Raw genomic sequence first — 23164 nt, 5'->3', positions numbered from 1 at the left:
TGATCAGATGCATCTAATTCAGAACTTACCACATTGCTGCATGTTTTGTATCTAATGTTTCGCCCTTCACAGCGCCTGAGAAACAGGAAATAAAAATAATAATGTAGAGAACAGACTTCAACATGAAACAAACACAGGTCAAACATTTTATAAAAGATCCCATTATAAAGTGGAATTAACATATGTGCATGATTCAATGAAGGAATCTTCAATGCTCAAGATCTGTTAATCCCCGATAAATTTAAATGTTCTTCACTACCAACAAATTTGGGTCCTCAGCCAAGATCATAAGCCTAGTGAAGCAAATGAAATCATTTTTGACAAGGGCTTTTGCTCTGGTTCTGAATCAAACTACATTTTGCTTCACCTGTCAAAACATTAGTGGAAAATACCTGCCAGGGTTTATGTATAATGAAACCAGTCATTGACTGAAGTCCCACAGAGCATGAACAAACATAAGTCAATCTTGAAAGGCTAAGCTTATAAATTTTTTTCAAACATTTCCTACAACTATCATGATCAAATGTTCACTGGCAAAATAAAATTCCCTTCTCTGCTAATGTTTTTTCTCAAAAATAAATCTATTATGCAGAGTTAACCAGTATTGTAGAACATGCAACAGAATATATCCGTTACGATTTTATTGTGTACCCATTGTACATTTTTTAAGAACTTTGAAAAATATTCAGTCTGCTCAAGATTGTAATGAATAATCTGCCTTCTTCTGTCAAATAGTTTGGTTCACAAGAACCCACTGTTCTTATTATTCATTAGACGAGTGGTTTTTCATGCTAAAATACTTAAAACACATACCTAGCTTTCGAAGCAGGGAAATGTGAAGCTAGCAGTCAACGCCAAACTAAGTACAATAATGCACTATAAACTTACAGTACAAAAGTAAAGCCAGATGAATGCAGAGGCAACTTCTCTAGTGGTAAGTGTTAAATTAAACATAAATGAACAAACGCTGATGCTGCAGGGAAAAGTGTGACAACATTTGTGGTGGAATAACCTGATGTATGCAATACTATTTTGTTTGCATGCATGTTCAGGGTTCCAAACCGTTCCAGTCTCACATGAAGAATGGTGGTTTGGAATCTTACAAACATTGTTAAAGACACAACTAAGGAGAATTTTGCAGCGTTATTAACCGAGGACACACTCATTCATGTTTGTCACAATCCTGGATGGTGAGAGCAAAATGAAAAATACATCAAACAAACTGGGTCCTAATCCTTGGAATCTATTCTTTCTATCTTATGGGATGTCTCACACAAGCTCATTAAACATCATTTCATGAAAGTGGAAAGCCTTTGTTCCAAATAAAATAAGAATCAACAGTTTTGGAGGAGCTATTTCTCTCCTGGTGTTGTTTATCATTTAAACTACAGAAAAACATGAGATAAAAATGGAAAATGATGGAAACACTCAGCAGGTCAGGCAGCATCTGTAGGAAAAGAAACAGGGTTAATATTTCAGGCCAAAGACCCTGCATCAGAACAGGGAAAGAGAGAAGCAGATTTAATAGTTTAGTGATTGAACCATTGACACCAGGCACCAGTTTTTATTTGCAATGGATAGAAAGACCTATCATTACCTCCAGCCTTGAATTGTCCTTTTCATGTTGAGATCAGCACTGGCTACCCCTTTCTCACTCACTCACTCCCAGGTAACACCCAAGAAATGGTACGGTTCAGCCTAGTGCTGGGGCTGGAAAAGGTCTAAGGCCTTCTGACAGAAAAAGGATCCTAGCCAAGGCCTTCTCATCTTCTGTATTGACCCAGTGAAATTGCCATAACCATAGCATCATTAATTCTCAAAATTACACTGGAGTCATTAGATTTCTCAAACACTGAATGCACATGCTCAACTAATTCTTCTCACATGCCTCTTTCCTTTGGTAATTTGTCTATGGTGTTTGCTCTTGTGCCAGTGGCCTTCTGAATTTATACGCAAGTAGGAATAAGTGTGGTAACAAGCCTGCTGTTGATTATAGGATTCATATGACTGCGCACTTCCTGGTGCTTGGTCATTAGTCATCCTGCTGGCAGAATGCTTGAAAGTAACGTTGGCTCTCTGGTCTTATAATTTATTTCACGTGGAAAAGATTCAACTAGGATGCAACAGATGTCACCCTAAGAGGCAGCTGCCTTATGCACGTGGCTTCCAGATATCATTATACCCACAAACTCTCCAGCCCTCGAAAAATTACTGTGGCTCCTGGTGAACTCTGTGTTCGCCACCCATCTCACTTTTCCTGCTTCTCTTCTCAGGCACAGAGGCATCCAAGGCAGGGAATGGTGGCTGATGCACTTCCTGCAGGGAGCATACCAGCCACACTTTGTCAGGGCTTCTAATGCATGGAAGCAGGAGGGGAGGAGATCTCCTATGTGCTTCTCCCAAAACAAAACAGAGAATGCTGAAGATCCCCAAGCAGGTCAGACAGCATCTGTGGAGAGTGAAACAAACTTCACAATCCAGACCTTTCATCGGGAAAGAGAAAAGTTAAAAAGCAAACATGATTTAAGTAGGACAGGAGGAGAGCTAAAGGGAACAATGGGAGCGTCTGTGATTTGGAGGGAGATCAAGAGAGACTGGATGACATCAGTGGTGTTGGCTGAACAAGGGCGATGAAGGCTTGTTAACTGCAGCAGTCTGTCTGTGGAGATGTCAATAGAAGGAAATAAATGATAACAGAAAAGGAGAGAGAGGGTAAAAGAAACAATACTGAAACTTCGAGACATAAAATACTGCAGCTGCTGAAAATCTGGAATAAAACAGAGAATGTTGGAAATACTTAGCAGGTTATGCAGCACTGGAGGGGACAGAAAAACCTGGAGCCTCCCTCTGGCCTCTTATCCTTGGATCTATTCATCGCTAGACTTAGTGTTGACCATTTCAATTTTTCCACTCCACTTACCCAGTCTAGCCACCTCCCCTTTGTAGCATTCCTCTCACTAAGGACTAAACCCAGCATTACCCTGCTTATGAGTGTGACACTGTTGTTGTTTGGTGAACAGATCACCAGCTCACATAAGTTGTGCTCAGCTCTGACATCTCCCTCCATGACACCGCTATTAAACATCAGGCCATTATCTCCCAGTCACTAACCTCATTTCCTCTGGAGATCTTCCACCTATACTCAATGTCCCCTCAACCCTGCACAGCCCACATCTACCTCCTCCCTAAAATCTGCAAGTGGAACTATCTTAGTAGATGCACCACTTCTACATAAACTTCTTACCTTGGCTCTCTTCTTTCTCTCCTTGCCCAATCTCTTCCCACTTATTTTTCTGACAGCCCAAATGCCCACCACCCCAGTTTCCATGTCCCAACCACCTCATTTTTACTACAGGCATCCAATCCCTCTACACATTCATCCCACAGCAGTCTGAACCAAGTGTCCTTGTTTCTCCCGGGAACACAAGCCCAACCTGTCCCCTTCCCCACTACCCTCCTTCTTCTGGTTGAACTCATTATCACATTGATTAACTATCTTACTTCCTCCAAGTCAAATGCGTAGCTACATGAGCCTTCATGGAACCAAGTTATGCCCATCGCTTTGTGGGTTTGTGGAAAAGTCCTTGTTTCGAGGACTCTCCCTCACCTCTTTTCTGTTACGTAGATGACTGTACTGATGCTGCTTCCCGTCCTCTCTCAGAACTCAAAAATTTCATCACCTTTATTGTCAACTTGCTCTAATATTCATGTGGTCCATCTCAGACTCTTCCCTTCTGCAGCTTCTCTATTGCTATCTCTGTGGGTAGGTAAGTGACTCGTTTCCAATACATGCCCAATGACTCCCGAACCTACCTTCCATAAGGCCTCAGTTTCAGTCTCCCAATTTCCCCAGCTCTCATGTACTTGTTCTGATGACACCAGCTTCCACACTAGTGGTCTAAGATATTTTTGTTTCATTAATTGTGGTTTTCCCTCCACCATAGTTGACAAAGCTCTCAGCTGCATTTGTTCCATTACACACATTTCCTCTTTCAACCACTCTCCTCTAACGACAGCAAGGATAGGATTCCCCTTATCCTCACCTTTTGCCCCAGCAGCTTCCACATTCATCATAAGTTCCTCCACCTTCCATGTGATGGTGTCACCAAAGATATCTCCCTCTTCGCTCCCCTTCCAGCATTCTGAAGCAACTGTTCCTTCCATCGCCCCCTTGCTTACTCTTCCATCTCCACCAACCATTCCCTTTCTCAGGGTGCCTTTCCATGTAGCCACAGGAGATACAACAGAGGCCTTTTCATCTCTTCACTTCCCACCATAAAGGGACCCAAACAGATGAAGAATCATCAGCCCGAGACATTTACTCTTTCACTTTCTACAGGTACTGCCTGACCTACAAGGACCTGGAGAGATGCAGCATGGAAGCAGACCCTTCTACCTACAGAATCCACACCAACCATCAAGCAGCTTTTTTTTTAAAAGAAACATAAATCTTCTACTCTAACCCATTTTATTCCCCCCACACGCCCATCAACTATCCCCCAGATTCTACCCCTCACATCCACCGGAAGCAATTTACAGTGGCCAATTAACTGAACAATCCACACATTTTTTCAATGTTGGGGGGGGGGGGGAATGAAGTATCAAGAGCAAACTCAAGTGGTCATAGGGACAACGCACAAACTCCATAGAGACCGCATAGAGAGTTCAGGATTGAACCCGGGTGTTGAGAGGCAGCAGCTCTACTAGTTGTGCCACTGTCCTGCCATAATGACCCACGGAGCGTTTCCACCATTTTCTAGTCTTTTTTCCATCTGTGATGAAACACCAGTGCTTTAGAAAGGTCTTCCTTTAACTACACCCTGCTGCCATGGCTGACGAGGCCCTCAACTACATCGGTTTCATTTCCTGCACTCTGCCCTCAACCTACTTCTTGCCACTCAGAGCAAGGATAGGGCGTACCTGGTCCTCACCTTCCACACCACCAGCCTCCAGTTTCAATGGATTATCCTCTGTAATTTCTGGCATCTTCAAGATGATTCCGTTATAGGATGCATCCTCCCAATGCCTTTCAGCATTCTGGATGGAATAGTCCCTCGCTGATTCCCTGCTTCCCTCTTCCATCTTCATCAACACCCACCCCCCTTATCAAGGCTGGCACTTCTCCATGCAACTGTAGGCAATGCAACATAGAGTCATAGCACACAGACCCTTTGGCTCAACTCATCACTGCTGGCCAAGATGTTCATCTAAGCTAGTCCTATTTGCCCCCATTTGGCCCATATCCCTCTAAACCTTTCCTCTCCATGTACCTGTCCAAGTACCTTTTAAATGTTATTGTAACCTGCCTCAACCACTTCTTTGGTCAGCTCGTTCCATATAAGCATCGCCCTCTGCATGAAGAAGTTGCTCTTCATGTCTCTTTTAAATCTTTCCCCTCCCAACTTAAACCTATCCCCTCCAGTTCTTGATGTCCTTTCCCTGGGAAAAGACTGTGTGCGTTCACCCTATCTATGCCTCTCCTGATTTATACACCCCTACAAGTTTCCCACTCATTCAGCTGCATTCTCCTTTATTTCAGATTTTCAGCAACTGTTGTGTTCAATTCCAGAATTTCTTTATTTACTTCTCCCTCCTCTGTTCTCCATCTATTTACACCTCTTCCAGATTAGTTACCATGAGCAAAACCTCACTACCCTTGCTCAGTTAATGCCAATCTGTATCAGCCATTCTCTTTGACTCCACCCTACAGTAGACATTCCCTTTGTATTATCCACCCTCCTCCTTCTCTGCAAATATGTCTGTTTCCTAGATTTCCTACATTCTGAGGAAAAGTCATTGACCCGAAATGTTGCATTTGTTTCTCTCTCCACAGATGCTGCCCGACCTACCAGGTTTCCAGAATTTTCTGGGACTTGACTGCCTTTCACAGTGGAGGTTCAGTGTCCAGCAACGCAATGGGCTTAAGCCAGCAGCAACGTCACTGACAGCCCTTACGCTGCACCAGTGTACTCCTCATCGAGTCTGACAAGGCACAGATTTCTCAGCTCTCAGCTGCAAGGCCTGCTGCTGATTCACGGCCAGGTTAAACTGGCTTAAGTACAGCAGTTCCCACTCAAAGAAACAGGAGAATGTAGAACAGTACAGCACAGCAACAGGCCCTTCAGCCCACCTTGTCTGTGCCAACAATGACGACAATTTAAATTGATCCCATCTGCCTGCACATGGTCTGTATCCCTCCATTCACTACCTGTTCATGTATCTGTCTAAATGTCCCTTAAGTGTTGCTATTGAATCTGCTTCCACCACTTCCCCTGGCAGTGCACTCCACTTCTCTGTGTAAAAAAACTTACCCTATACATCTCCTTTAAATATTCCCCCTCTCATCTTAAACCTATGCCAAATGATTTGACATTCCCAATCTGTGGAAAAGACTGACAATTTAAGCCTCTCATAATTTTAGAAATTTCTATCAAATTGCAACTCCACAACTCGCCCCTCCCACCTCTCACCCCATCCATCCAACACTCCAGAGAAAACAATTCAAATCTGCCTACCCTCTTCTTACAGTTAATACCCTCTAATCCAGGCAACATCTGGTGAACCTCTTCTACACCCTCTCCAAAGCCTCCACGGCCTTACTATAGTGTCGTGACCAGAACTGCACACAATACTCCAAATGTGGCCTAACCAAAGTTTTATACAGCTGCAACGTGACTTTCCAACATTTATACTCCATTCACCAACCAATGAAGGCATGTCATTGAGTCACAGAGTAATATAGCATGGAAACAGGCCCTTTGGCCCATCTCATCCATGCCAACCAAGTTGACTACCTCAGCAAGTTCTATCTGCCTGTGTTTAGCCCATACCCCTTTACATCTGAAAACAACCCTCCACTACAACCCTCTGCCTCCTACCAACAAAGCAATTTTCTATACCGTAAGCCTCCTTTACCACCCTATCTACTGTGTTGCCACTTTCAGGGAGCTGTGGACTTGCACCTCAAGTTGTCTCTGCACATCAATGCTCTGAAGGGTCCTATCATTTACTGTATACTTTTCTCTCACATTTGACTTCCCAAAGTGCAACACCTCACACTGACTGGACTAAACTCCACCTGCCATTTCTCCACCCATATTTCCAACTGATCCTGTTGTATCCTTCGGCAATCTTCCTGACTATCCACAAAGCTGTCAAATTTTGTGTCATCTGCAAACTTACTAATCAGCCCATATGCATTTTCATCCAAAGCATTTATAAATATCACAAACAATAGAGGTCCCAGCACCGAATCCTTGTGGGACCCCACTGATCACAGACCTCCAGTCAAATTAACACCCCTCCACCACTACCCTCTGTCTTCTATGGCCAAGCTAATTTTGAAATTAGCTGCTGGGAGAAAGGATGATCAAACTTTTGTTAAAATTAGTTCTGTCAACTTAAACACTTTTATTATTTATATGTTTGTATGTATGTGTGTGCATGTATGTTTTTTTTAATGTTCTGTTTTTGATGGGTCATAAGATATTCATGAACATTCAATAACAATGAAGGCTTTGACCGCAGGTAAACCTGGGTGTGGGGCCTCACTGGCTGTCAAAAGCCATTCTGAGAGTGCAAGCAGCTACCTGGACTGAAACAGTCCCCACATTGAACACAGCCACAATGAAGTGCCAAGAACTGGGCTCCCAGCAGATAACTGAGTATTGCTGGAAGAAGTGGTCCGAGAGCAGACAACCAGTGACGTTGGGCAGCACCAGATCTGCCCTGTGATCTGCCCAAGGCACAATTTGTAACATAATCTGATGACACGAACCAGAATGAAGCAAATTTTCCACACAGCAAAATCAATAAAATTATTCACTAGGTACACATCAATGATTAAATTGAATTATGTTCTCTCTTTTTAGCTCATATTTGTCAAATTTTATTTTCTTATTCTTTCCAGTGAGTGTCTGCTTCCCATCATGTGTTGCCCTCCAGCAGGGAAAGCAAGGGTGTTTATAATGTGGACTTCTCTCAATCTGCTGTCACCACTGCTCTCCAAAGAAACAGCCAAATTCTTGACAAGTGCAACTGAGTTCAAATTATACAGGCACTCAATTTATAAGTTACAATGGCAGACTTGCCATCAAGGCATAACTAATTTCCCAAGAAATAGTTTGCCTGTGTAAAGATTTTTATCAAATTCAACAGAAAGTCAATTTTGACATATTTAAATCACAGATTATTTATTCATTCAGTCAACCTTTCAATTCAAACTAAAAGAAATTACAAGCTAGGCTACATTATCAGAATGTAATTCTGATGAAAGGTCATTGACCTGAAACGTAACTGTTTCTCTTTCCAGAGATACCACCTGATGTTATGCCTGCACATTACCTTTACTGTTATATGTAAAGGTGACTTTTTGGATCTCAGTAACTCAGTACCACAATTAACAATTCATCGGTGCGAGTGAGTTAAAGAATTTAGGAAGCAAGGAATCTATGATTAATGAGCAGGCACGAAGCCAAGAAGGGATGTGGACCCCATGGTAGAAGAATCATACATCAGTTCTTGATTACGTAGATCCAATAGCTATATTTCACACTGACTTAATTATCTTATTTACCTCCAAAATTTGAGCTATTTTCCTGGTGCAAATTGCAGCAAATTAACTCTATTTAAGCATTGAATTCAATTAAGTGCATAATTAGAGAATAACATAGATTTGAATGCAATGTTTCCAAAAGGGAACCAAATGGAACATTTGGAATGCTTCAGGCATGACTTCATCTGGAACTGCTGTTAACTGGAAGCCAAAATTCACAAATGCTCATATTAATGGATTACTTTCTTACTTTGCAAATCTAAGTAATTTAAAATCTAGCATAGGCCTCCACTGGTTTGACTTCTTTACTTTGCTTATTTTACATCACATTCACTTCTACCAGAATTCTGCGATTCACAATGACTGCAAATGGAAAAATGCTCAACCTGTAAATCTCCATATTCTGTTCTGTATGACAGAATATTGCTAAACTTAAAACTGGAAGAGATAAGCATTAAAGGTTACCATTTAGATTCAAAATATTCAAAGTTCACAACTTGATTGTACTACTTGGCAAGCTGAACAGAACAAACATCTAGCTTGGTATGTTCATTGTAAGCAAATTCCAACAATTGATTATAATATATACAATTCCATGAATTTAATAAATGTTGATGTATTTGCATTGGTCTGTCTATTGGCTATGCTCCTGCAATATCTAACAGCAGGAAAAAGGCTAAAGAAGTACAAATATTTCACCTTCTCTTTGAACCAAGTCACACTGAGGAAATAAGAAAACAGACTTGCATTTATATCCCACCCTTTACAACCTTGGCACATGTCAAAGCATTTTACAGCAAGTATTATCTTTTATGTATAATCACTGTGGTAAGGCAGGAAGGACAGCAGCCAATTTGTACAACTCAATGTCCCACAAAAAACAATGTGGCTGCAATTAGATAAACTACTTTAGTAACATTGGTGGAGAGATAACTACTCTCCAGTATCTTGAAATTGTGCCATGTTATCTTTTACATCCACTTAAAGGGGTAGAAAAGGCCATTCTATGAGAGTCTTCTGACTACGATCTGACACTGAAATAATTATTTGTTGCCCGTTGTTTTTCAGAAGGAAAAATATGATTATACAGGTTTCTAGAAATGCTATCTATATTATTTTAACTCCATCTTTTAAAATCATAAGGAAATAGAAACAGGAGTAGGCCACTCAGCCCCTCAAGCCTACTCCTGCTATCCAATGTGATCATTACCGATCTGCCTCAGGCTTCACCTCCTCTTCTGTGCCTATTGCCCTCAATTCACTGATTTTTCAAAAATGTACCTACTTTCTCTTTAAATACCCCCAGATCTAACCTCCACAACCCTCCAAGGAAGACAATTCCAGAGATTCATCACCCCTGCAAGAAGTAATTGTTAATCACTTCAGCTTTAAATGACCCCCTCATCTTGTAACCATGTCTCCTCACTCGAGATTCTCCCATGAGTGGAAGCATGTTGACATCTACCCTCCCAGGTTCCTTCAGGACCTTTTATGTTTCAATAAGATCTCCCTCCTCATTCTTTTAAACTTCAAAGAACATAGATTTAAAGCACATGCAAAGATTAGGACCAGAAATTGATAATACAAATCAATCCTGTTCATCCTGCTTTATTGTCTGGCAGATCTACAGAAGCTCCAAGTGGTCCTGCCACCAGGAGGGCTGACACTGCAAACTGAAAGGGGTGTTTGGGCCACAGCAACTGAAGGCTGAGCAGAGGATGGTAGATTGTTGATGCTGGAACTCTTTGCACTCTAGGTAACATTTAGGAGGCAGTTAGTGCAAGAGCAGGAGTCTGGCAATTGGTAATGTACAAAGTGAGATATAAAACAAATAAAATTGGAACTTCAGCACCAAAACTGCAGTTTAACCATCTGGTTTTGCAATTTTCCTACAGAAAACTTAAAACATTGAACTGCTTAGCAAAATGGGTGGAACTCAGGGAGACCTAGCAATATGTTCAGATTTTGGCTTTTCTTTCCTTGGCTGATGATCAAACATCCTGATTTGCAGTCTGGTGCAACCAATCATTCTTTCTCCCTCTGAGTAAACCGCAGAGTAGTCTTGGTTCGTGATCTTATCCAAATAAATAAAAAGGGAGACATTTGCAGCTGAAGCTTAGACAGAGTGAACCTTCAGGCATTTTCACGTAGGCTTTTACCATCGGCTTTTCCACTGAGGGGTTATTACACCATGGGGTTATTACACCTTAGGGCTTAGTAAACCCTTGGTCATTTCAACAGATCTTGACCGAGGGATTAATTCTTTTCAAGAAGCTCTCTCCAACCAAATGAATAGTCTTAACAAGTATTATTTTTATGAACCTATATCATTGCATCATAAGTGGGCAGCATCCACTAGGTTTGTGAACTGTGGAGGTCAGGAATAGAAGGTCTTCTATCAGAGTGAATCAAAGGTCAACTGCCAATGACCAGGTCTGTAAGAAGGCAAAATAAATGTAATTATTTGAAAAGAACCAATACTTTTATATGCCATGTTGGTTGTTCTCATAGTGAAAATAAAACACAGAAGAAAAGTTGTTTTCTTTTATATTTAGTGATATTTATTTTTAATTTCTTAAGCATGTCACATATCATTCCGCACCAAGCAGAATCAGGGCTGTTGCAGAGAAACCACCAATGATTTTGTTAAATGTCAGTGCACCCACCGTTAATTAGTCCACAGCTTCCTGAGAAAGAGGTGATTATTGTGCCCAATTCAACCACCCACAGCAACTGATCTTGTACATGATTTCCAGTTGTGGGAGCCACCACAAAGATGTCACATTGAATTTTACATCACAGAAAGGTGGCATTCAGCACCGTGTTTTTCAGTTTCTTGAAAGAGCTTTCTGATAAGTTCCACCTCTCCATAATTGCTTTCCCTTAAAATGTACAGAAATATCCTTTGAGAATTCCACTGAAACTCTTTCCATCACCTTTGGAGGCCATGATATGCCACGACTAGCTCCCAATGAAACCTGGCAGTGATAAAGCCAGAAATTATCTATTCCTTCTACTGAGGATTGAGAATGTGACTTTTACGGTATTTGCAGAAGTACAAGTGCTGTACAGTATCTACGTGCAGCATCACTGGGGTTTGCAAGGAACACAATCAACAGCACTGCATAACGCACAAAGCAGATGAATAAATTGTTGCAATGCATTTTAAATACATCCCCATTTTTCATGATCATGCTGGAGGACTCAGCACAAGATTGGCATTGACACGAGTTGAGAATTTGCAAATTTTTCAGGCAATGTTTGGACTATTGTCTTGGATACAAATAGGCAGGAAGGTTCATCAGAGTGTCTGCTTATATCTTTGTCCGTGGTTGGATTCCACATGCAGTCCAGTGTGGCAGCAGTGTAAAATTGTTAATTGGTTTATTATTGTCATATGTACCGAGAATCAGTGGAAAAACTTCTTTGCATGCCGTCCATACAGATCATTCCAATCACAAGTACATCGAGGAAGTACAAAGGGAAAAGCAAAAACAGGATGCAGAATATAGTGTTACAGTTACAGATAAAGTGCAGTGCAGGTAGACAAATAAAGTGCAAGGGCCACAACGAGGTAGATCGAGAGATCAAGAGCTCATCTTTATCAGACAAGAGGATGCAATTACTCAACACGACCTAGATTTATAGCAGGTCTGCTTCTGACTAGGACCTTGCAACAGGGGAGAAGCTAAACAAGCTTCAGCCCTGACTTAGTCTCTGACCTCATAATCCTTTCTGGCCTTGTCAGTATTGTAAAACGTTGTTACATGAAGCTGCCAATGATACCTTTGGAGATGTACTATTGGTTGAAGCAGGTGGAGTACTCCTTCAGGTGCTGAAGAAATGTCCAATAATGATTTTGGTGACTGCTTAGGAATAATTTGACCTTGTTCTGCCTTCATCCTAGCCGTTGGGTGTTTTCAGCAGCCTGTAAATGCAATAACCTGGACTCCAGAAAGCTTTTCTTTCAAACTGCTTTAATCAAATAATAAGTCTGGGCAAATGGTTATCTTGAAATGAAATAAGAGCAGCTACAGCCAGGGAAATGGACATTGACCTTAATGACAAAAAGCTATTTAATGATGGTGCTTAATCGTTAGATAAGCAAAAACAGTCAACAATGGCTTGGAGCTCGGTCTGTAAGGGTGTGCAGATGAACATGTGGTCTGTATACTGCAGCTCATGTATTCTTGGTTCTGAAGTGTTGTTGCCATAGCTTGAGCAGCCTCCCATTGGCTCTAAGGATAAGCTCCACTCCCATGGGAAGTTTATTGGAGGTGAGATACAACAATATGTTAACAACCCAGCTTCATTTGATTCTAGCCTTCACTGAGATCGTCTCTGTTGCAGACCCAATGGTTAGTATGGTCATTTAGATGCTGTTATGGAGCAAGCACAAGAGGGTCATACAACACAGAAACAGGCCCTTTAGCCAAGCGCCCGTTTATACTAATCCCATTTTATTCTTACCTCATTCTCATCAACTGCCTCCAGATTCTACCACTAACTGACACTCTGGAAACAATTTACAATTCCCAATTGACTTACTAACCTGTCTGTCTTTGGGATGTGGGAAGAAACCGGAACACCCAGAGGAAACCCACATAGTCACAGGGAGAGTTTGCAAAGTCCACACAGACAACACCAGAGGTCAGGATTGAACCCAGGTCCCTGGAACTGTTAGGCAGCTGCTCTACTGGCTGTGCCATACATGATAGAGATGAACTTCTGCAGGCAGCTGAATTTGAGGAGGGTATTTCACAATCCCTCCTATTGATGGAATCAAAGGATTTGGTGAGGTGAAATAAAGTCATTTTGCTGTCCCTTCACTTTTCTTGGAGATGTCATGTAGTGAAGATCCTGCACACTATGCTGCTGATGGATGGAATTCAGTCTGTGACTGGGGGTAGGGGGCAACTCTTCAGCCACTGGGAGAAGATCTAATGCCTTTATGATTGCAGTGCTGGGAACATTTAGAGGAACCAGACTGTTTTAATTTTTTTTTGTATGGACAATTCCACAACCACATTGGCAAGTTGTTACAGAGAAACTGCACCCTGCTCCTTTCATTAGGTTAAGTTCAATTTCTTTGTTCTCCTGGCCACTGCATTCTGCATTAACTTCCATTTGCCCACTAATGGCATTCCAGAACCCCATCCAAGTTTCCTAAGCCAAACCAATTTAAATATGTTGGGTGGATGCCTGCCCTCTTTCTGTCACCTGAAAGTGGGGAGAGATTTCCCTGCACACCTTGCCAATATGGCTGTGGCATGGTCCATAAAATAGCTTGATTCCTCCTGTCGCTTATTACAGTAAAACCATCAACTAGCCCTAGATTTAAGTTGGTACATTAAACAATCACTACATAGTGCTCCATTGACTGCTTTGTTCCTGCACTTGACACGATAATTCAGCCTCAGACAATACTGGCTCAGAATTACAACAGGCAAGTTCTTTGCTCAGCACTCATCACCAGTGTTCAGTGCATGAAGGAAGTCTAGTAAGTTCTGGTCCAACAGGAGATTCTAGGGTGAGGTTGTGAGGGAGAGAAGCCTGAAGGTGGGTGGAGGGTGGGGGGAAATCAGGCCATTGAATCATGCTGACAATCAAAAGACCGTAAATGCTGGAAATCCGAAATAAAAACAGAAAATGCTGGAAACACTCAGCAAGTCAGTCAGCATCTACGAAGAGAGACAAAATTAACATTTCAACTTGGGGACCCTTTATCAGAATTGGGAAAGAGAGAAATATGTTAATTTAGGCAGCAAATGAGGTCGGGGGGGGGGGGGGGGTGGTGAATGGATGGAAGAAAATTTCTCTGTAAGGGTGAGAGCAGGTGACCTAAAGGAGCAGGTAAGTACAGTTAAGAACATGAAACATCTTTGTCCGTGTAACATGTTGCAAGCGGCAAGGCTGTGGAACACTCTGGGCAGGGCAGACTGTACAACAAATAAATGACAGGGATATTGAACTGGGGTGAGAAGGGGCAGGAAGCAACAGCCAGTCAGGGGCAAGGGTAGTCAAGTCAGAGGATGTGAATGATTGGTAATGGGCATCAGCTGAGAGTCACTAGTGTGGGCCGGTTGGAATAATTAGCATGAGAAGGAGTGCAATGGGTCTGAAGAGAAGGGTAAGTAACTCCACAACACCAGGCATGGACCTGCTCAGGCTTCTGAATTCTAGAGAAGTGGGCTTCACAAGGCAATGCGATCCCTGCTTCTTCACAGGTGTTAAGGCCATGCATGTGTCACTGAAAATTACACAAGTGGCATCCAGGCATGCACTGCACATTGTTGGACACTACCATGCCTCGGAGCTCTTCCATTCACTAACACATTAAACACAAGGATGAAATGCAACAAAAATTGCAGATTCCATGTTTCATTTTCCATCTAAATTGAATCAGGTAGTGCAGAAAAATGCAGCGCTAATTGATTAAATTTCTGTTTGTTCACACGAGCACTGAAGGTTTTTATTTGAGAAGGAGCAACGAGGTCTCCAGATGAGTGAATATTTCTGTCTCAACTTCCACTACAGCAAACAGGTCAACCAGCAATTCACTCAAAAGCCACTGGTAGAATCTGCAGTGCATCACTGGCTGGCTGTTAGCCAATAGAACAACAGTACTTCCCTCAGAATAGATCAATGCACATGAGCTTTTAAAGATATCTGTGAGACATATGAAGAGACGTTACTCAAAACTTCTCTAATTTAACAATTTCATTCTCACCTGCCATTTAAGCATCGTCTTAGGGAATAGGAGGCTCCTCCACCACAAGTTCTGGAACAGTCACTCCAGGTGCCCCATGCATCCCAGCCAGAATCTTTATCCTCATCTGAGCGGGTGATCCTTGATGTCTAGGAAATCAAAAGGTAAAGACAGCATTGCATAAGTTTACAATCAACTTAATAATAGAGAACAAATCTCTGCAGTCGTATGTGAAACATGCATGATACAAACAAACATCGCAACATCAGTTTTCCATTTTGATTTAAAGGACAGGTTCGTCAATTTTCACCCATGACAAGATACCTGACTTGCTTGAAGAGCGGATGGAAAAATTGCTGGCGCCGTGCCTGCCATTTTCTGCTCCACACTTGGAGGGAGCCAGGTAATCCTCAGTGGGCAAGCACTTAAACATTCCCCCAAATGTCAGAGTCATAAATTTTCCACTAAGAAAGCTTTTCAATGAGGAATAACCTGATCCATTTCATATGGTCTTACTCAAAGTAACTGAATTTTCAAAAGGTAAAACACATAAATATCCTTCCTTGCAGCCCACAATTATTCACCACTGATGTTTTTGGGCTCACTACTTCCAATATTCCAAACGCTCATGTCATTTTTCATCCTTACCTGGACTTATCAATAGAATCCTCAACTGCATAGATTTCTAATTAAACACATTTGGAGCTCTTCTCAAAAATGTTTATTAGCTTTTACTATTTCAGACAGTAATCTATTCCATATTTCTCCATTGGATAGTCCTTCCAATCTCAAGGCATCTTCAGTTTATTAACTTCCAGCAGATTTATGAATGCTTTAACACCTCTCCTCTCCAATTGTAAATACTTCACCATCTTGTGACATTATACACAAGAAAAATGCTTCCCAATATCATATATGGTGTAATGTGTCAAGAGCATAATCCTCCTGGGTTGTTTCAGAGACTGGCCATAACGACCATATGACTTCCAAATAGGATACTTGGGCAGAAAAAAAAGACTACATTTAGCAACAACGGTATGTTATAAGTAATTACTCGGAGCCAGTCCTCATTACAGCCTTGTCCAAACATGGACCAGAGGGATGTATTCCAGACGTGAGATAACTGCCCTTGATATCAAGGTAGGATTTGACTAGGTAAGTTATCAAGGACTCTGATAAAACTGAAGTTAATGTGAAGGGTTTCAAACACCACCACTTGCATGATCCCCTTCAAGTTACACATCATCCTGACGCTGAAATATATCACCATTCTTCACCTGCAGCCCAAACACTCCCGATCCAACAGTATTGTGGGAGAACCTTTACCAGAAGGACTGCAGCAGTTCAAGAAAGCACTCTCTATCAATTTCTTGAAAGCAACTCTTGCAACACATCCACATTCCCATAATCCACATTAATGAATAAATAATAATTATTTCAAGTGACAGAACACTTCAGCTCCTTTTTATGTGAAGACCAAGAACTTGTAACTCACTTTAAAAGTATTCTGACTGATGGTATAGAAGAAATGATGCAAGGCATCAATTCGGCTGCTCATATTACTCAATCTGCACTGCTCTCTCGGCTCTCTTCGATGTTCTGAATCACTCGTGCTAACTTTTTCAAAGGCACCCAAATATGTCATTTATGTACCAGCTTCACCATAAACATTTGTGTCTCAAGAACCGAAATATTGCATTTTTTTTGTTTCACACTTCAGTATTTATTTATGAATATAAATCTGTTACTGCGAAGTGTTAACTTACTGCCAAATATTCCAATCATTTTACTCAGGAGAGATTAAGTGACAGTGCACTGTTTGACCTGTGCACAAGACTTGAACACAACACTCTAACTTCTTACTGGCACCCATTCAATACTTGGGTTCGATTTTGCAGTCGGCATCATGTATTTTATGTGGATAGTAACCTTTGGCTATCGTGCATGTGAAATTAAATGCAGAAATCTAAAAGTTTCTGTCCCGGATGCAATGTTCCTTCAATACCATTCCAAAAATGACATTATACCATCTGGCTTCCTTTTGAAATACATTGAAAGTTCCTGTTCTTAACTCAGAAGTATGGGTCAAAATGACTTGAGAAATCTAAGGCTTGCCCATTCCAGGTTTAACACTTTTTTTTAAATGATATAGGAGATCTTAAATAGAGGCCAACTAATCTAACTAGCAGTGAAAGGCAGCTTTCAAATAATTGAAGTCTCATTCCCCCATTATTGTAGATAACAAAAATTAGTCATTTTAAAAACCTTTCTGAAACTCTTTGCTTATTTATCTCAATTCAATTCTTTTTTCAACTAAATCTTTTCTTTGAACCCCACTTAAATTTACTTTTTGTCCTCAGTTTTACATTCCCTGCCCAGATATCTACTTATATTTAAGGGCAATTCCATATAAAACAACCAGTGAGATCCTCTTCACTGGTGAGTTTGTCCCAGACTCTTCCACATCTGCGCATTGTAGCATGAATGTTGAAGATAAGCTCAGGGTGGGGTCAGATGCTGGCAAATCTGACCTCCCCCGCCACCACTGAACTCAGAACAATGGTTGAACGCAAACCTACTCAAGGGTCCCGTAACTTTACATCAGGCATAGCTGGTGTTTGGACTGCAGAGAATAGGGTTATGGATCTTTGGAAAGGAGAAATAGCTTGTTGTTTTTTTTTAATTAAGAAACTTTATTTTAATACTTTAACGGTGGCACAGAGGTGCAGATAATAGAACCACTGCCTCACAGCACCTTGGGTTCAATCTGGACCTCAAGTGCTATCGGTGTGGAGTTTGCACAATCTTCCTGTGACCACGTGGGTTTCCACCGGATGCTTCAGCTTCCTCCGACATCCCAAAGACGTGCAGGTTGATAGGTCAATTGGCTGCCGTAAATTGCCCCTTGAGTGTAGGTGAGTGGCAGAATCTGGCTGGGTGTGGGAGAAGTTGATGAGAATGTGGGGAGAATATAAAATGGGATTAATATACGAGTGGTTAATGTTCGACACAGACTCAGTGGGCTGAAGGGCCTGTTTCAATCCTGGATCTTTCTCTGACTCTGACTTTTCATTCACTTATATCACATGTACTTTAAATAAATCCAATTTACAAAATGACTTTAATCCTTTTGAACTATTTTTTAATCATTTTGAGCTGTTTAACATCATCAGAGATATTCAGAATCCATTCAAAGGCCTTTGGCAGGAGCAGGTCGTCCAAAGACCATCGGGGTGCTCTAGGAGAGGGGCATCAGGATCTGCCACACAACACTGAGTGGTTACTTGTAGACAGTGTATGTGCAAACTTACAAGCTGTTTGCAGCAGTACCTTCCAGTTGGATTGCATGCACCAGATGCAAGAACTGGTTTTTGGTGCCTCTGGTATTCTAATGCTCGTCAAAAGAGACAAACATATGAGTGTGAAGTTGAAACTGTGGAGATTTATTTTTGTCAGTTTATTAATTTTGTACTTCAGCTTTTCTATGCAATATTTCATGCAATAACAATTTTCAATATAGATGTTTAAATATTATAACTTGCATTTGAATTGCACAAGACAGGCGTAATTCCTGCACAACTTGACTAAAATCGGAAGATGGAACACAAGTTAAAATTGTAGCAGTTGTTTCAGGATATGGGCTTCACATTCAACCAACTGAGATTGAATCTAGATTATAAATGAGTAAATGAATGGATTTTTTGAGTAGTCCAAGACAATTTTATTATCCCACACCTACATGTTCATGTAACAGTAACATTTCAATCCTCCACGTTCACCCAACACAAAATTCTGCACCCACCAAAGATCTGCAGATCAGTAGGTTACTGTGTTGCCCCTTATGTAGGTGAATGGTAGAGTTGTTAAAAATGTAGGGAGGATAAAAGTGGGATTAATATAGGATTAGTATAAGTGGGTGGTTGATGGTCAGTATGTACTCGATGAGCTGAAGGGCCTGTTAACACGCTACATCTTCCGAGGGCTCCAGCCTGTGGGTCTGCTGTAGAAGAAGAACCTGGAGCTCAACTAGATGGGACCACGCAAAGTGTTAGCAAGGGACTCGCACAGGTGGTGAGTGTGAGCAGTGCACCAGGTGAAGCATGTCCATACCCAATATACCAACAAGAACCCCTAAACTCCAAATTCTTCACTTGCATTAAGGTTGCAATTTCAGAAGTTGGCTGAAGATGGTTTCCAGTGCAAAATGACCTACAGAAACTCAAAGAGCTGAATCATTCCGGCTGTGGTCTGTCATCCCAAAGAGAACCCCGGTGTTTAGTCAGTCCAGTGTAGGAAGGAACCAGATAAACACAGAGCCACTGAGTGACTCCATGGCTGGACTCCAGCCCAGTCCTGCAGAGGGCAGATACCCCATTCACTTCTGTGAAGCTGTTTGAACTGCAAAGATGGGCAGCAGGTGATTTCTTTTCAATTTTTATTATTATTGTCTTTTAATGTAATTTTAAATAACTAAAACTTACAACATTACTCACATTGATTTTTCTACACAGATGCACAAACTGAAGGAAATAAAGGGAAGCAACATACAATCCTTCATTAACTTTCTATTGTGATTAAGGGGATTGTCTTTTAATTATTCCACAGTCTCTTAAAGAAAATTGCACCAGTTTATTGGTTTTTCAACTGTCAGAATAACTGAGAGCCAGAATCACTCCAGTTGATTGGAGGCACAGAAAATCAAAGGTGCACAATAACTGATCTGGGATGATTTACCTTCCTTCAAAAGTGTGCAAACACCTGACCTTGACGCAAGGTAGGCATTAAAGGAAAATAAAGATGTATAGGAATAGAAAAGGCAGATGGAATTAGGACAGTGGTGAAATGAAAGAGAAAGACCAAACTGGCATGATTGAGACCAACAATTAGTTGGCATAATTATAACTGCTATATATTGCTAATTATAGTTATAATTGCTATATAATCTGTGTATCAGAACAGGATGAAATCAAACTTTACCATTTTGGTAAGTATTGTATCGTTATCACTCTGCAGTACAAGACTGAAGAGAGAATGGGGCAGATCATCAGGTATCCTGAGATTGTTAGTCTCCTGTTCTTGGACTTCAGCTCCCAGCTGAGAGAAGTGGCAACAAAGGGGCTCTCAGAGACAGTCATACAGAACAGAAAAGGGAACCTCAACACTCCACACTGACTATAAACACCCGTTTATACCAATGCCATTTTATTCTCCCCACATTCCATTGATTCCCTCCAGATTCCACTACTCACCTACGCAGTAAGAGCAATTTTACAGTGGCCAAGTAACTGAGCAAACCACACATCTTTGAGATGAGAGAGGAAACAGGAGCTCCTGCGGGAAGCCCACACAGTTACAGAGAAAACTTGCAAACTCCTCACCGACAGCACCAGAGGTAAGGATTGAACACAGGTCACTGGAACTTAAAGGCTTATGAATATCTTTCACATTCAAAGATTCAAAAGGATTGTTAACATTTTTGTTGATATTTTAATTATTGTTAAAACACTACAAAAAAATTCCCACATACTTGAAAAAAAATTAAAAACATTTAAACCAACTGGCTTGAATAATCAAATAAAATGGTTTCCTCAAACTTCTATTCACAGGTATTCGTTCCCATTTATATCAATGGGGCCACAGAACTTGCACCAGATCAAACCATTTTTAAGACAAAGACTTTGGCCGATATGTATTTCATATCACAGTTTTAAAGTGAAAACTGTGCTCTTTGGCACTGCTTGCTGACATATTTTATTGGAGGCACATTCACATAATCCTTAAATATTTTGTTCATAAACAATGACTTGCCAAATCCACCTTTTCAAGACCTCAGCTTGAAAACAATACCTCTCAGCAAATTACATCCCATTTATATATTGCAGTGCCATCACCTCAGACAACCTCAGCTTGTGAGGTGGCATTGACATCTTAAGGGGAAGAAATATTATCTCACAACATGGTTTTGGTTATTGCCTTTGGAATGAAAACATCACTAAGTACAAAGATAAATAGATGTTAGCCATGCTTCTTACCAATCGAACTGCTACTCAATTCAACCCTCTGACAAACTGAGGCTTTAGGCTAATAGTATAAGTTTTGCTTTCATGGATTTCCATATGACATTATTGAAGGGCTACAGAAAAAAAAGATTATGAACTCGTCTTCAAAAGAAATCCTACGTCTGAGCAGTTATTAGGGTGTTGCCAAAATCTGCCCAATCATAAAAAAAATTGTAAAAACAACACCTGGTTCATATCTGCAACATAAATGAAGTATCAGACACTAGCTGGGCTTAAACTGAGTGCATGAGCCAATTTCTAAATCCCTCTCAAGTCCTAGAACAAAGCACATATCCCTTCCACTACTAATGGTTGAAAGAACCTAGGCCTCAGGCAAAGGGTTGCAGTTCCTGTCAAGGTCACAAACATACCCTCTCAAGCTCTTGCCATGTAATTTGGTGTTTAAAGAAATGTTTGGCATTCACTGACTGCAGTCTGGAAATTAGAAAAGATAACAGCTTTTTTCTTTCAAAATCTTTATTTGCCATTTTCGTGTTGACATTTTGATTTGCAGAAAATCATTAGATTTTACAAAAAGCCATAATTCTTGCACATCTAATTAAAAAGGCTTTCCATTTTACTAGCTGAATTTCCCAGCAGGCTACTGCACCTGCACACCATCAAATGGTCTCATGTGACACCACTTTCACTGGCAGCATGACAATCAGAACCAGCAGACAAAATGATGTGGGGCTGAAAGAGCTGGTAAATAAGGACTTAACTGAAGCAATTCTGGCTGCAACTGCACAAATAAATAACATGCATGTATTCTTGCTGGAAGGCAAATGGTAAATTTCTAACAGGAGCTCAAATTAACCCCAAAATTATCTCCTTTGGTTCCTTGCAATTTGTAGTGGATTTAACATTCAGGAGATTTCAATTAACAAAAATATTATTGCTGCTTTTAGCAGATTCTATGCTCTGTCACTAAAAGTTTTCAAAAGCAATAATCTTGGCAGCATGCAAATAACTACATACTTTACTGCCTCTTTAATGACACACTAATCCCAAGATTCCATATAATGGATTCCATACTTGGCCTCCAGCATTACAGCAGCTTAAAAAACTATACCCACCTACAACAGCCTCAAATGTGATGAGCAAGCAAAATGAGTTAGCATTGCGAGTTAACTCTGAGCTGGAGGGAGGGAAAATAATAGTCACGTTGTCCCTTGTTGAAAATTTGGTTGCACTGTCAAAAGCATAAAAGTAGGTTCCCCATCTTCTCTGCTGGTTACAAGCAACTCACTGCCTTAGCAATCCAAAAGGTAGGGTACTGCAAATGCCAGAGATCTGAAATAGAGCTGGAAATACTCAGCAGATTCAGCCAGCATCTGTGGAGAGAAAAACAGCTCCCCTGTGGATGGGAGTGATGGGTGATGCAGAGGAGGGAAGGTGGGTAGAGCAACCAACAACCCCCATCTCTTCTGGTTTCAACAACATTGATAAGAATTATGTCTCCACTGAAGAGCCCTAAATAGACCTTTATAAACCATTAGTTTGGCTGCCAAAACTCTGCTTCTATACACAACAATCTGCTGGAGGAACTCAGTGGGTCAAACAGCATCTTGGGGGGTGAGGGTAGGAATTGTTGACATTTCAGAACTGGTGCAGGGTTTCGACCCAAAACATCAACAGTTCCTGCTCCCCTGCTCCCTCCACACCCTCCTCCCCCCACTATAGATGCTGCTCGACCTGCTGAGTTCCTCCAGCAAATTGTTTGTTGCTCCAGATTCCAGCATCTGCAGTCTCGTGTTTCCATTTTACTATTCCACTGTGAAGTCTCTTCGAGGTATGCCGACGTTGAAGAAGTTTTCCTCCAGTGCTTCAGGCCGAAATGTC

At 41.1% G+C, this 23164-nt stretch overlaps 1 protein-coding gene across 2 annotated transcripts in view; it reads right to left on the bottom strand.

Annotated features, from left to right (window-relative positions):
• The window catches only part of adamtsl3 (ADAMTS-like 3), a 509738-nt gene that overhangs the window by 286697 nt on the left and 199877 nt on the right, over positions 1 to 23164 (bottom strand). For both annotated transcript variants that reach the window (XM_052040649.1, XM_052040648.1), the window contains exons 4-5: positions 15285 to 15412; positions 30 to 75 (exon numbers count right to left, since the gene is read on the bottom strand). In XM_052040649.1, the coding sequence (XP_051896609.1) occupies positions 30 to 75; positions 15285 to 15412 (174 nt within the window). The remainder of the gene's footprint in view (positions 1 to 29; positions 76 to 15284; positions 15413 to 23164) is intronic.

The sequence above is a fragment of the Pristis pectinata genome, chromosome 28 (genome assembly GCF_009764475.1).
Source record: "Pristis pectinata isolate sPriPec2 chromosome 28, sPriPec2.1.pri, whole genome shotgun sequence".
NCBI lineage: Eukaryota > Metazoa > Chordata > Chondrichthyes > Rhinopristiformes > Pristidae > Pristis > Pristis pectinata.
This window is presented reverse-complemented; position numbering and strand designations above follow the sequence as displayed.